We start from the raw sequence: 14,115 nt of genomic DNA, 5'->3' as shown, positions 1-14,115 counted from the left end.
CACCAAAACTCCTGCGCAACCAGTCCCAGACCTATCCCAGGCAAGTTGGACAGGAAGATAACATGGTTGACGACGACACACAAAGCTTGCCTAGCCATGAAAGTAACCCACGCACACCACAAAAAGCCTCTCAAACGGGCCCAGCTCGGTCCGCGCGACGATCACAAGTCCAAAACAAAGCCACCAATAATCACCAAGATGAGATGTTGCCGCCTTTAAGCACACCTATCCAGACACCGCGGTCTTGTAGGGAGTCAAAGATTACACCGAGAAGGACCACACAGGAGGATAGGCCCCCGCAAAGCAGCAATATAACCATGGACTTGGAAGAACTCCGTGGTCATGCTGACATCAAAGCCGAATTCGAGACTCAGCAGGACGAAAGCTTTTTGTTTCGCGCAAGACCCCGAAATCCTGTCTTCGGTGCCGCAGATATGAGCCCCATCAGACGAATGTCCTTCGGACGAATTTCTTCGCCCGCCTCAAGCGTGCCAACCGAGACAGACTCCGAACTAGAGCCCCTGGATCTGGATGGAGACACTTGCATGGCAGACGATACCAAAGCTACGTCACCTGAATCCATCGCGAAGGACAAGGACCACGAAACTCCTGTCAATGTTGCCGGACAGAAAACAAGGTGTAGTATTCCAGTACCGCAGGCGGTCACTGAATCGGACTCCGAGCATAACGAGGTCAATTTAGAAACTGCAGGCGCTACTAACCAAAATCCCCTGGGAAACACCGCAAATGACGATCAGTCCTTGTCGATAGAGAGAGAAACTGAAGCAAAGACGAATACAGCGAGCCAAGAGCCGACCATCGTCGCATATGCTACATCACAGGAAACCCAAAAGGATCGAGCACCCACGGATGGCAACACTACATCACCGCCTACACCTGAAGATAAGCATCCCGTGGCAAGCCAGCCTACGAACCAGTCGTTGCCCTCGCACCACAACACCGTGCAGACGGTCCACCCCCAGAGCCCTTGGTCCAAGTTGAGCCAGTTTACCACAAGTAGCCCTTGCCCTCCTGGTAATCCCGAGCAAGAGCATCTTCAGGTATACAACCCCGAGGCGTCTATGTTGGAGGAAAATGGTGCGCAGACGGTCCCAGGGACGTCAACAGCGGCTGTCGTGAAGGAACCTGTGGTAGAGAATGCCGAGGCCGAGAATGAAAACAGCAATGAGCCTTGTCCCACACAAAACAGCACGAGGCTTCAAGAAACGTTTGAACAGCACGAGAGCCCTGTAGTACGAGCTTCTCAGCAAAGCCCGTGGAAACCCGACACGCCCGTCACGACCTCGCCCTTCCAGCACCAGATTGTCCACGAGGACGATGATAATGGTATTACGGATCCCAGCTACCAGAGTCCTTGGACCGCAAGCCCTGAGAAGATGCGCCAGGCCGCGCAAGAGGCTCTGATGTCCGACCTTTTTAATGTCGTACAACCGCTTCCCTCGCCTGTGGGTGGGCAACCGACTATTCTTGCTGCCGGTTCAGCTGGCGAACCAGAACTACCAACGGCTGCCAATACCTCCTCAAGACCAGCATCGCCTGAACCGGTCTTTTCAATCAAGTCATTCGCAAACTTCTTGTCGCCCTCGCCTGAGAGGTGTCGACGCCGGTCTGACAAAGTCCGATTAAGCGGTGGTCATCTCCCAAGTACACAGAATCTGATCGCAGCCACAACCGACAACCCTTGGGACAGCATCCCGAAGTCGGGCAAACGAGTCAAATGGGCACCGTTGCCCCATGAGGTTGAGGTCGATCAGGACGACGAGGACAGGGGCCCTCGAACGCCTACAGCACCTCGGGCTGCCTCTCCCCCACCAGAGACGGCGGTGGCCGACCTACCAACCGGCGAAGACGAGCAATTCCAGAAGCACTTCCAGGCCGTCTCGCGTAGGACTAAACTCCACCGCCACATACTCCCATCTGCATCCCAGCAGGTCTCCGGAAGCCCGGCTCCCATGGCTATGGCGGAAGCTTTCGTCGCGGCAGACTCATTCAAGAACAAGACGCCCTCGGCTCCAGAGGCGGACATACAAACCAGCAACACTTCTTTGTTGAAGGATGTAGAGAGCCAAGAATCCGCACTGGACGACGTTGACGACATCCTTCGTAATCTTAACGAGTTTATTGAGATGGTCGATGTCGAGGCCGATCTGGCAAGAACTAAGGAAGAGGCAAGGCAAAAGGAAATGCAGCAGCAGCAGCAGAAAAACAATCAGACCACCAGTGACGGGCTCGCAGTTGGATTTACATTTGACGGCATAATGGATGCGGGTGTGTGGGACTGAGACAATTACATGAAAAGGAGTGCCTTCGACAATGCATCATCGGCAATGCGCAAATAATGGGAGGAACAAAGTCGCGCACAGCGTCACTATACCAAGTCTTTTATCAGCGAGGTGTTTCGGGTCATACAACATTAACATACCACGGCTGCAGAAACTGCATGGCTGTACTTACGATCTGCAAGGTTAGACAGTTGCTTCCAGTAGTGTAGCTCTATTGAGTGTACGGCATGGCATAGCGAAGACCTATGTGTGAATTCTTTTTTTTATGGATCAAATACAGCATAGAGGTTACCTCTTGTCGATTCCCTTGATTATCCGGTTCCTGGGTGACCAACGCCTGATGTTCAATACCGCAGGTGCCTTGTAACGAACCTATATCCAAGGCTCTGGCTCTCCCGGCCATCCATGCTGCTTGGGCAAGAAACAGCACCACATATTTATGAGATGACGCTGGCGAGAAAGAAGAGCATGCCCTAAATCTATAATAAAGCAAGGCGGTTTCGCGGAGCACCTTTCAAAAAAAGAGAGAGGCGGACGGTGTACACTTCTTCTCGCTGCGCAAGGCCGGGCAAGCACGACTTGGTTCTCACTGCTTCCACACATGACTATTTCTGTTTTATCCTCCTCCGACCTGAAATGCTTTGGCTTGCTGGGACTTTTGTCTCGGATGCTGTACACGTCGCTGGGGTTGATATGGTGCAGAATACGGATAAGTACACTATATTAGCTGACCCAGCGAAGAAGCCGTGGTTGTGTAAATGCTGGGTTGGGGTTGCGGTGTTGTGAAGTAGTCTCGCACAGAGCTACGGGCCTTATTGAATTACGCTGTTTCGTTTATGTATATTGCTTGGCAAGTTGTTTATTGTATTTTCGCATATTCACCCCTTTCTTCCCTGTTCGAAGATGAAATGAGTAGTTGAAACGAATTGATTAGTTTGATATAAAAAGATATTCCAGACAGTGTAAATAATGCTATACATGAAACTCATGGGTACACTTTATAACGTAGTCTACTTGAGAAAGTCAGAAAGAAAATGTAAAGAAACAAGTTTCTTACATTCCAGTGAACATTCAACTATTCAATCGGCTCTTGCGACCTCACCCCTGGGTCTGCAAGGCCACGAAGAGAGTTGAAAACCTTGCACTATAGATAGCGGGCAGAGATATAACAATTATAGCTGTTGAACGTTATATTATAAGTCCATATGTCTGCCTGTAGTGGTTTGTGTCGTCTTCATGTTTATACCACAGTGTCGATTCAAATGCATTCATCCGAGGAATTTAGTCTGGATACTCGAACTACAACAAGTCTTTTCATAGAATCCATCAAGGCTAGGGCAACTAGTATAGTGTAGTGTATAGTTGTGGCCGGCTTACTCAGATTATAGGCCCAGGGCAGCTTTCATACAAGGTCTCACAAACCACTGGCCATGTCTTATAAAACCTGGATGGCTTCTTCCTACTACGAGAAACCCGAGTGTCGAAGGCAAACTTGTTTTGTTCGCAACAACAAACCATAATTACGCTATAAACTAGGGTTCCCAACAATAAGCAAGGAGCGGCATGGGGTGTTTTCCAGCTCAACGATTCCGGCCTCGTAGAAAGGCTGGCTGGGGGTACGCTTGCGAGGCTGTGAGGCTGTACAGCTAGCGTGAAAGTCTACATAGCACGCAGAAGAAGGTACTTACATGCTCTTTACCTAGATCACAAGGAAGATCGGCATTCTCTCGACGGCCGTTGAGCGGGCCTTTGTTTTGGTAAAGTTTCCCAGCTCTACGGAGGTCTTGAATAATGCGACAGAATGTCTTGACCTGAACCCTGTCGGGACGGGGCAGAGAGGCGTAGCAACCGCCGTAACGAGCGAATGCGTGCGCAACGTGGGAGAAGTAGAGGCATGGGAGCGATGTATCGTTTGGCACGGAGGGAAACGTGCCGTGCCGGCTACAACCCGACTGGCGGACGGGCGAGCCAGTCTACAACTACTGCACCACGCACGTGGTACGACCAAGACGTCTTTTCGACAGCATCGAGAACGTCCTATGAAACAATAACTTGCTTTTCATTCCCACTTGCCAGGCAGCACCACATGGGCAGGGGCCCGACAAGTGAGGATGGGAGAGACCACAGAGTTCCGGTATATGACCCGGCGAAAAGCTACGTCTCGATGGAGATGTTGTTGGCATCTCATAGCTGCTGAAATGATGTAATCTCTCTGCCGTCGACTCAGCTCGCCCCGGGTTCAGGGATCTCGAGCCCGGCGAGCTGGTTCCTGGACTGTATAGACATACACGGCGGCGGGGGTGGGTTCCGGCGCGACCACATGGCGGATCCCCGGCCTCTCTTTGGATAGACACAGAAAGGTCAGTGCTGCTGCCCTGTATGGCGACCCAGTGATCGTCCCATATATACAAAATAGGGGATGATATTCAACTCTCGGTTGCCGGGGCTCATGTAGCCATGCCGCTGGGGACAGCAAATCCCACCACCCAACAAGACCGCCGCCAATGGCATTGGGTTTGAGCAGGTCCAATCTCGGGCTCTTTTGGTGTGCCCCGGGTTTCAGAGTGATCGCCAGGAACATTTTAGATTCGGGAAACACGTTGGCGGCGATGAAGCGGCTTCGCCACTCCGGCAGTCCGGGAGAAGGGTACATACTTTCCGACAGAGCCGCAGGCAATAGCAACCGGACGATGGGGGGTGGGTGTCATGATCTCTGGAGGCGTTCACGAGGCATGGTTCCGTCACGTGTGCCAGTGATAGGAGGCAGCCCAGAGCCAAGTCATAGATAACAACAGATCCAATGGCCCCTTGCCGAACGGCAAATGAGACAAGCACCCCTAGAATGTGATGATCCATTGGCCAAAAGCAATTTAACAGCCCGGACGGGTGAAGAGGGGATCCAAGACAAGAATGGAGTAGACTGAGCGGTGGTATCACACACGCCCCGAGGTGCAAATTACGACAGCCGGCGGCAAGACGCCAGAAGCACGCCATATTGTATAGCATGGCAGGGACAATGTCGGTTGCAATGGGACTATGAGTATATGACAATCGGACTAGAGCGGACCATGTTTGGCGCGGCTGTTGTGAACGTTAAGCCCAGCCCACATGCAACGGGGACCGCGCGGGTTCCAGTGATCGGGCACATTGCATGTTATGCACGCACATGCAAGGCATGGCCAGCGCCCTTTGCGATTTCAAGGCAGAAAAAAAGAAAAGCAAAGCAAAGAACCAGGGAGGTCTTGAATTGGAGATGGGATGGAGACGAAGCCACCGCATGGGCAACGCATTCACAGTACGGATGGCTTCTGCGGGTTGGGCCGCTACGAGGCGGTCTGGCGGGCACGTTGTTGGATGATTGGCGTCGAGGGGCCCGTTGGGATTCTGGCAACCGCATTGAGGACGCTGCTTGGCGCAAGCTTACTCCGGGCATCCAGACACGGGGATCGGAACCCTTCGAGGGTGTCCAAGATGAACATTTTGAGACGTGTCATAAAAAATAAAAAAGAGGGAGTTGTGTCTGGCTTAAACCGCGGATAGTCGCTCCATCCCGTCTCGACGGCCTTTGGCGGGGAAACTATTCCGCAGACCGACGAAACAAGGAATGAGGGGTTAAACTCGACGCGGGTGACCGGGGCCCTAATTACGAACCTTGCTGGGTTGATCAAAGGCGGAAGATGATAGTGTGGAAGAGTGTGTCAGTGACCGACCCAACGGGGCCGGTTGCGGTCGTTCCAGTGTGTGATTGTCGCGCTAGATAACGGGGTTGTGTAATGAACCGATGGAATGATTGCGACAGTCGTAGCGAAATCGGGTTCGACCATTATCTTAACGACACCTGGATGGGTGGCTGAAGAACGGCAGGCGACGTGGTGGATGATGAGTCGGTCACCCAAGCCGGCAACTGTCTAATCGTGGCAATCTACGTTGCAGGGCTTCTTGCTCCCCCCTCGCTTGCTAGTCTGGTAGCTTGACATGGCCCGAATGGGGTGTGTCGCACCGGCCGGGCCGTCTCTCTTGGAGGATGCATCGTTGGCATATCTCTGGGCGCACACCGCCAGCGAGTGGTCGAAGGGTCGACCCGCTCCGACGACGTGTGCCGGCCTGGGGGAACATGAGGGGGGTCCGGCAAAGAGGACCGTCGATGACGCCGATAGACAGTCAGTCTTTCGAGCCCTCCCTTGGTGACACCGAGAGAGATAGTTTGCACACGTACACGACGGAGAAGCCTGCCGTCGGTGCTGGCAGCTCATGTTAGGTTCGTTTCGTGACCATCTACTATGGCATCCAGCTATTTGGCTGATACATTGGATTCCAGCAGGCGAGACACTGCGACTGTTGCCATTTGGGCGAGCCTGTAAGGTTGAAGGAAACGACAACGTGCTCTCCAAAGGGCCTCGGGATCAACGGCCTGGCGCTTTGTCACGTCGGCGAAGAGGCTCAGCTGGAATGTCCACTTGAGCCGGTTTGGTACCGCAGGCTTTTGCGGTCTGAGACGATGTTGTTGGGCCGGGGGAACGGGAACGGGACGTCGACGCTACCGTCGCCGTGTGTAGTATTCAACGACGATGCTTACATGACGGCGGGAGCCAAGTCGTTGAGTCGGTACCGGCGACACAGGGCTTGGGGCCAAGTCAAGTCAAGCCAAGCCAAGCCAAGGGGTGGCGATCTGGGGTTGCCAATTAGGTAATGCCTGTTCCCGTGACTACACTAATTCGTACCCAGTGCCAGGCAGTCAATCCTTGGGGACGTTGGCAAACATTGGCCACTGGGCAGCTGGGATGGTGTTGTTGGCAATGGCTGAATGGACGACAGTTTGAGAGAGTTTGGGCTGGGGCATCTCCGACCGTTTGGCCCCAAGACCAAGGACCCCAGCCTACGGTAGGTAGGAACGATTCCGGGCTAGCGATGCCCTGGCATTGGTGAGCAGAGTCGAGGGCCAATGGCCGGGTTAGTACTGGGGCGATTGGGAGGCTCCGGGAGCCAAGTTAGCAGTCCCGTGGACGGCGTCACACCGTACAAGCGGGGTTTAGACAAGAGGGCTGCTAGGTTGATACCGGTAGCGACTGGAGTTGCGCAGGGGCGCCCGCAGCCGTGGGAACGAGAGCGACGGGGGGGAGGGAGGGAGACGTCTGTGTTTCAATGTGCGCACAACCGACACCGACCGAGAGGCGACGGTGTTCTTGCGGTGCGGTGCGGTGCGGTGTGGTGCACTGGCGACGATTGTTTGCTTGTTTACTTGCTTCCTTACATGCTGACCATTTATTTTTATTTTTATTCTTTACCGGGCCGTGCCTACATGGAGGACCGACAGATAATTTGCATACCTAACCAATCAGTCCGTAAGCAGGAGCTTTGATGTCTCCCTCTGTTAGTGGTGGTTTGCGTGGAAAGCGACGGCGTTGGCGTTGGCGTTGGCGTCGGTTTTGGCGCGAGGATTGGTTGACATCTGCGCCGACGGGAACTACTAGCAGATGCTGTTCCTTTTTTGGTGGATGACCATACCGAGCAATAAAACAGCCTACGGATATGAGCAGCGATGGACCTTCTCGGGCTCGAACGGTATGGTATGTCCAGACGACGAGGGAGCCAGATGGACTGGATCGGTTTTCGCTACTCGAGGTGCATGCAGCGCGGCCGGTACTACGGATGGATGGATACAGCAGGTACATGGACGACGATTGTTTCCTCCCCCAGGCGCCACTACATTTACACACGTGGGAAGGCCCAGCAGAGAGGCAGCGGTGATGCGATGGGCCAGGTCCAAGTATCTCGCCATACTCCAACCGAGGAAGAGTACATCTGGCTCCATCCTTATCCTCGGTACATCCTCCGCCGCCCCATTGACCCCTCCTCGGCATGTACCTTCCTATCAGCGGCGCTAGGCCCCTGTGTATCCCTGCTCATTACGTCCACTCCACTGCTAGCGTGCACTACCTAGAAGACACAAATTCGGCTCCACTGATAATACCTACCTTACCTTACCTTACACACTCGGGACGCTAGCATGAGTACCTTCCGTTGTGAACACAACACCCGCTTGCAACGATGATGATGAGAAAAGGACAATTACGTGCAAGCACCATCACTTCCCTGGGTAGGTACGGTACGTACGGCTACGTCCGGGTGAGGGTGAGGGACCACACGCTGGAGTTGCCCCTCACTCACACGTAAAGACACCTTCACACACTCTCAACACACACCCTTGGCTTCTCAACCCCTCCCTCCTCCATCCCTCCCTTTTCATCCATCCCGGCCAGGGATCCAGGGAGAAGGAAAGAGAGAGAGAGAGGTACTAAGGTACGAATGCAGAGAGATACACACGCACCCACAGATACGGTAGATAGGTAGAGAGAGAAAGAGCTAGACAGAGAGAGAGGCTCGGTCAGTGATCTGATCGCCGCCTGCACTCCGTCTACGGACACTGCACTATCGCAGATACCCACATCTGAATCCAGCACCTTCCTTCCTCCTGGTCGGATCGAGACCAGACCAGACCAGACCCAACATTCACTTCACCATCGCAGCGCCACAGCAGTTCGAACCCACAGGGCAGCAAAATCCACAAACACACTGCCAGCCCACAATCCCACCGCCCACAGACGCAGATTCGCGCATCGCATCGCAGCGCATCGCATCGCATCGCATTGGCTCGTACTGCCCTCCCTCCTCCCTCCTTACTCCCTTTTTTTGCCCACCCCAGCCAACCAACCCCAAGGCCTCCCTCCTACAGGCACAGCAATTATTCGCTGCCGCCTTTCCACCTCACACACCTCGCCCTCCGTACACCGCACACCTCCCACAAACCACTCGACCCGAGCCTAACCTAAACTCAGGCACCCACCCCCCGGTCCTCCCCCAAAGGCCTTGCACCTCCTGTCCTGTCTTGCTCGGCCTAGCACGCCGCCCGCCCACTGTCCAATCTTGAGCCCACACCTCTTGGCCCGCCGCCCACTTTCTCTTTCCTCTTGCCCAACGCCGCATGCCGTGACGTTCCTTTCCCTCATTCTCACACCTTACCTCACCTCCCACACACACACACTCTCTCACACACACTCTCCAAGAGACCGCACCACCACCACCGCGCCGCGCTCTATTCCCTACAATCCCCCTTTTCCCGCCCCAAAACAACCGGCGACCAATCCTCCACCATCGACCTGAGTCTCGCCAGATGTTTCCCTCATGTCCAGCCCGCCTCGTAACGCCGGAAATGCCGCACCCGCGACCCTGGTGAGCCCCGCGCATTCGTCGTCCACTCCCAGTTCCGCCCCCATCTCCAGTCCCAGTCCCAGTCCTCCCGGCCCAGCTCCTGCTGCCGCTGATGCTGCTGCTGCCGCGCCCGCTGCCGCACAGCAGCATCAACCTCTGCCTCCAGTCGTCCCGCAATCACATCAAGACACCCCCCTAGCCCACGCTGCAGATCTACCCCCTGCCACGGCCGCTGCTACCCAGCACCAGCAGGATGTCTCGAGCCATGTCGACCCGAACATTAAAAAGCCCCGGGGCCCTGCCGCCATCCCGAGGCAGTCCGGTCCGTCCTTGCTAACCCAAGCCCTTGCCTCAGCTCGCGGCATCCCTTCGAGAACACACTCGCACCAAGACCAGCCCTCGAGCCAGCTCTCGACTCGCTCCCTACCTTCTCCCACCCCCGACGCCGTCCCTCTCAACCCGTCCGCCGTTGCTGGCCTGGATCCCCTCGCAGTCGACCCTCGCAATGTTCCCTCCTATCCCGGCAATGGCGGCTCTGTAACCCCCCGAAGCGCTCCTCAACCCACCCTCGCAGCTCCTCCCGACCCCCCTGCCAACCTGACTGTCGGCATCCCGCCGCCCGCCGACGACATGGAGGTCATGACATCACCCACCTACGATATTTCGAGCTTCCAGGGAATCAGGGAAATGTTGCTGGACCACCGCGACTTCCTCAAGAGCACCCGCTCGCGGGGCAGGGGTACGTCCTTGGAGCGCGTTGGCCATGAGCCGAGAGGCCAGGGAGCAGTACGGAAAACCCGAGCCCATTCGCATTCCACCAGCCCTGAAGGATCCCTCAACTCGTCAGTCGCCCATCTCGACCAGAGGCTACAGCAAGACATCGTCGCGGCGGCTGGCCGGCCAAAGAAGCTGGAGCAGCGCTTCTCCATCGGACCCGAGAAAATTTGGTCAATTGGGTCAAACGAGGCCATTGACGGCCAGGAGGACGGCCAGGTCGAGAAGTCGGTACACGAGGCCATGATTGGCGTCGAACCGAATGCCCGCAGTCGAAAGGCTAGCTACAGCCTTCGATTTTTCCGCGAAGGATTGCCCAAGGAGGAGAAGACGCGCAGAAAGGACCCACGTCAACCACACCCCAAGGACAAGCTCTCCCTGAGCCAAGACTCTCAGGAGCCGCTCTCGGCGGACATTGCCACCGAGGATTTTGCCAGGTCTGCCAGCACGCAGCCTTCGCCTTCTCCCAGGATACTCGACAAGAAGGAATGGCTGCCGAAGCAGATAGAGAGGGTCAAGACTTTCCCTCTCCAGTCGCCTCAGGACGGCGAAACCCCGGTCCTGACCGACTCCCCTACTCAAGACTATTTTGGGCTAAGGAAGGTCAATGGCGACATTTTCCACAAGGTGGACGCCGATGGCGCCAGAAAGGCCAGTTCCAAGTCTGGCTTGAAGGCTGGAGACTCCGATGGCGACGCTTCACCTACTGCCGTTGACGAGTCCAGACCAACCGAAGATCGTCGTCCGTCGGCCAACAGCAGCGAGCACGGAGAAAGCCACGAGGAGGGAGACGAATCCAGCGAGGAGAAGATCTCCTCCGCTGTGTTCGTGCCGCACCCTGGCTTGGAAGAGGCCGCTGAGCGTGAGAGAGACGTGATAAAACCAAGACTGCCGCCAGGATCCCGCACCACCTCCAGAGCCGAGGATTTCCACCCTTGGCTGGTGAAGGCTGACGAGCCGGAACCCGAGGAGGAGCCATCTCCCGAACCGACTCCCGAGACCCCGCTCAAGCCGAAGCCGAAGCGGCTGCCCGGGGAGCCCAATGTGACTCTTCGCGAGGTCCAGCCTGGCACATTGGAAGACCTGGCCGTAGAAGAGATCAAAGAGCCGCAGACGCCAAAGCAAGTGACTACGTATTATGACGAGCATGCCCACCACCACCACCATACCGAACCAAAGGAGCCCCTCGAGGCAATCGAACTGATCCCCTACAAGCACCAGGTCGGCGGCCATACCACCCTGTGGCGTTTTTCCAAGAGAGCTGTCTGCAAGCAGCTCAACAACAGGGAGAACGAGTTTTACGAGAATGTGGAACAGGACCACCCCGATTTGCTGTCCTTCCTGCCTCGGTACATTGGCGTACTAAACGTCACTTTCCATAAGCAACCCAGGCGCAAGTCGACGCACAGGCGCGAGGATGCCCCTCTACTGGAGCGCAGGCAGACTGGAGACAACGGCGCTGCAGTTTCAACCGAGCCATCCAAATCCCGCGCGCTCAATGGCGGCTCAGCCGCCGCGTCCCAGACCAACACGGAGCACCGCAGGATCATCAGCCAGTCACTCTCATCCGCACCGGAGCCCATTCCGACCGTCACATTCGACGATAACTGGCATATCTTACCCCGAAACCTGCTTCAGCCGACACCCCCTCCGGCCTCTCTGCCGACTCGGGGCCGAAGCACCTCATCTTCGGGTCTCCCAGATCACCCAGAGCAGAGTATTGCGGCGTCTCCTACGCGTCCCAGCCTGGACGACAGACATGCGAACAGTTGGGGCGCAACAACCGTCAACAAACGGCTGCGCAATGAGGTGTTCAACGACGTTTTCTTGAAGCAGCCGATCCCCATCCACAAGCACCGCCGGCCGCATCAAAAGTCTATGGCATTCAGGAAGCAACAGACACTGAGGCCTGCCAACTCTGTCCCTGATTTGGTGCGCAGGCAGGACCCGTCTGCCCAAGAGGGCCATGCCCCCCAAAACCCTAGCCCGCTCCGGCCCAGCAGCTCCTCCCCCCCGACGGAGAGCATTGCCATGGAGCGGCCTGGCCACGCGGAGCCTGCGGAGGCCGAGGACAGCGACGTCAAGGACGTGACGGGCACGAGCGCACCGGAGCCCGAGACGCTAGCGGACAAGATTATTGCGCAGAAAAAGAAGCGACGCTACTCTGGTACGGGGCTCCGACGGAAGCCACGAACAGTTACTGAGTCTAGAGGGCATCTTAAGTACTGGGAGGAGGCGGACGACGCTGGCTACAGGGGAGAAGACGAGGGCCAGTCGGGCCAGTCCGTTGCCACATCGCAGGTAAACTCTCCAATGATTGAAACGCCAAATGCAAATGGCCCAGGCTCCCACGAGGGGCCTGCAAAAGATCTGAGTCTCCCAATGTCTGCTGCAGATGCTTCCCAAACCGAAGTTTTAAATGAGGTTGAGCACTCAACGTATGCGTCCACCGCGCCCTCCGAGGTCCCCAGTCCTTCGCAAGAGTTCCGCAAGATCCCACGACCCGTGAACCCCAAGGAAGCACAGACGCAGAGAGACTCTCGCGTCGAGTATTTCCTTCTTTTGGAAGACCTTACGGCGGGCATGAAGCGGCCCTGCATCATGGATCTCAAGATGGGTACCAGGCAGTACGGCGTTGAGGCCACGCCCAAGAAGCAGAAGTCGCAGCAGGGCAAGTGCGCCAGGACGACGTCGCGAGAACTCGGCGTGCGCGTATGCGGGCTTCAAGTATGGGATGTCAAGAGCCAGAGCTACGTCTTCAAGGACAAATACTTTGGGCGCGACCTCAAGGCCGGCCAGGAGTTCCAGGATGCTCTGACGCGATTCCTGTACGACGGCGTAGACTACTCCAGCATCCTGCGGCACATTCCGACCATTTTGCAGAAGCTCGACCAGCTCGAGTCAATTGTCCAAGGTCTGGACGGATATCGCTTCTATGCTGCCAGCCTCCTCATGTTTTACGACGGCGACACGACAAACGAGGGGAACGAATACGATACGGTCGTGGACGATTCTACGACCGACTTCGCAACCGACACGGAGGAGACGTCGGCGTTGCGCGAGAAGAGAAAGCAAAAGAAGAAGCGCGGTATTGATTTCAAGATCGCCGATTTTGCAAACAGCCTGACCAAGGGCGACCTAGCGGAGGGGAAGCCGTGCCCGCCTCAGCACCCCAATGAGCCGGACCGCGGCTTCCTCCGGGGTCTTCGAACGTTGAGGAAGTATTTCCTCAAAATCCAGAGCGACATCCGGGCCGAAATGGGTCTGGATTGCCATGGACGAAGCAACAGAATGGACGTGGATTTAGACATTGACCACATCTCGGACGACGAGGGGTCTGTCAGCGAATGAGTGGAGGATGTGTCTCTTTCTTCATGTTGATAATTAAGGATTATTATTCTGGATCTGGCGGGGGGATTGACTGGTGCGGATGGACGGACGGATGGTATTGGCGGAGTCAGGGACGGCATTTCACAACATACCCGGCATCGGTCTGGCGCCACAATACAGATTTCAAGGCAACCGAAATGTTTTGTACTTCACTTTCTTTCTTCCATGGGTCTCGGGCGGGGTGGTTGCCACCAAATGTGCCGTGTCTGACGTTGGTGCTTGAGGTGTGGATGATGAAGTTGGGGCCAGCCACTATGCGAGCTGGGTGACGGCTGGACCAAAACAACAGGTATGGAATATCGGGATCGTATGTCAGGGCGTTGACCTGTTATGGAATTTGGGTTAGATGTTAGATAAAAATGATCTATATCCTAGGCTGCGCTGTCCTCGGGCCCCCTGTTCCGGCGGTTGTGCACTTGGAGAGTGCCACGGATCCCCC

General features: G+C 55.9%; 2 protein-coding genes across 2 annotated transcripts; both read left to right on the top strand.

Annotated features, from left to right (window-relative positions):
- Positions 1 to 317: 317 nt before the first annotated feature.
- On the top strand, positions 318 to 2,303 carry EsH8_II_000619 (uncharacterized protein; the record flags this gene model as incomplete). Its single annotated transcript, XM_083263917.1, has 1 exon — positions 318 to 2,303. One exon carries the CDS (start codon positions 318 to 320, stop codon positions 2,301 to 2,303), a length of 1,986 nt encoding a protein of 661 aa, XP_083121239.1.
- Positions 2,304 to 9,485: 7,182 nt separating this feature from the next.
- On the top strand, positions 9,486 to 13,637 carry EsH8_II_000618 (inositol polyphosphate kinase KCS1; the record flags this gene model as incomplete). The annotated part of the gene is made up of 1 exon (XM_083263916.1): positions 9,486 to 13,637. One exon carries the CDS (start codon positions 9,486 to 9,488, stop codon positions 13,635 to 13,637), a length of 4,152 nt encoding a protein of 1,383 aa, XP_083121238.1.
- Positions 13,638 to 14,115: the final 478 nt, after the last annotated feature.

This window comes from Colletotrichum jinshuiense, chromosome 2 (genome assembly GCF_051148585.1).
Source record: "Colletotrichum jinshuiense chromosome 2, complete sequence".
Taxonomy (NCBI): domain Eukaryota; kingdom Fungi; phylum Ascomycota; class Sordariomycetes; order Glomerellales; family Glomerellaceae; genus Colletotrichum; species Colletotrichum jinshuiense.
The sequence above is the reverse complement of the archived record's forward strand: the minus strand, read 5'-3'. Positions and strand labels throughout refer to the sequence as shown.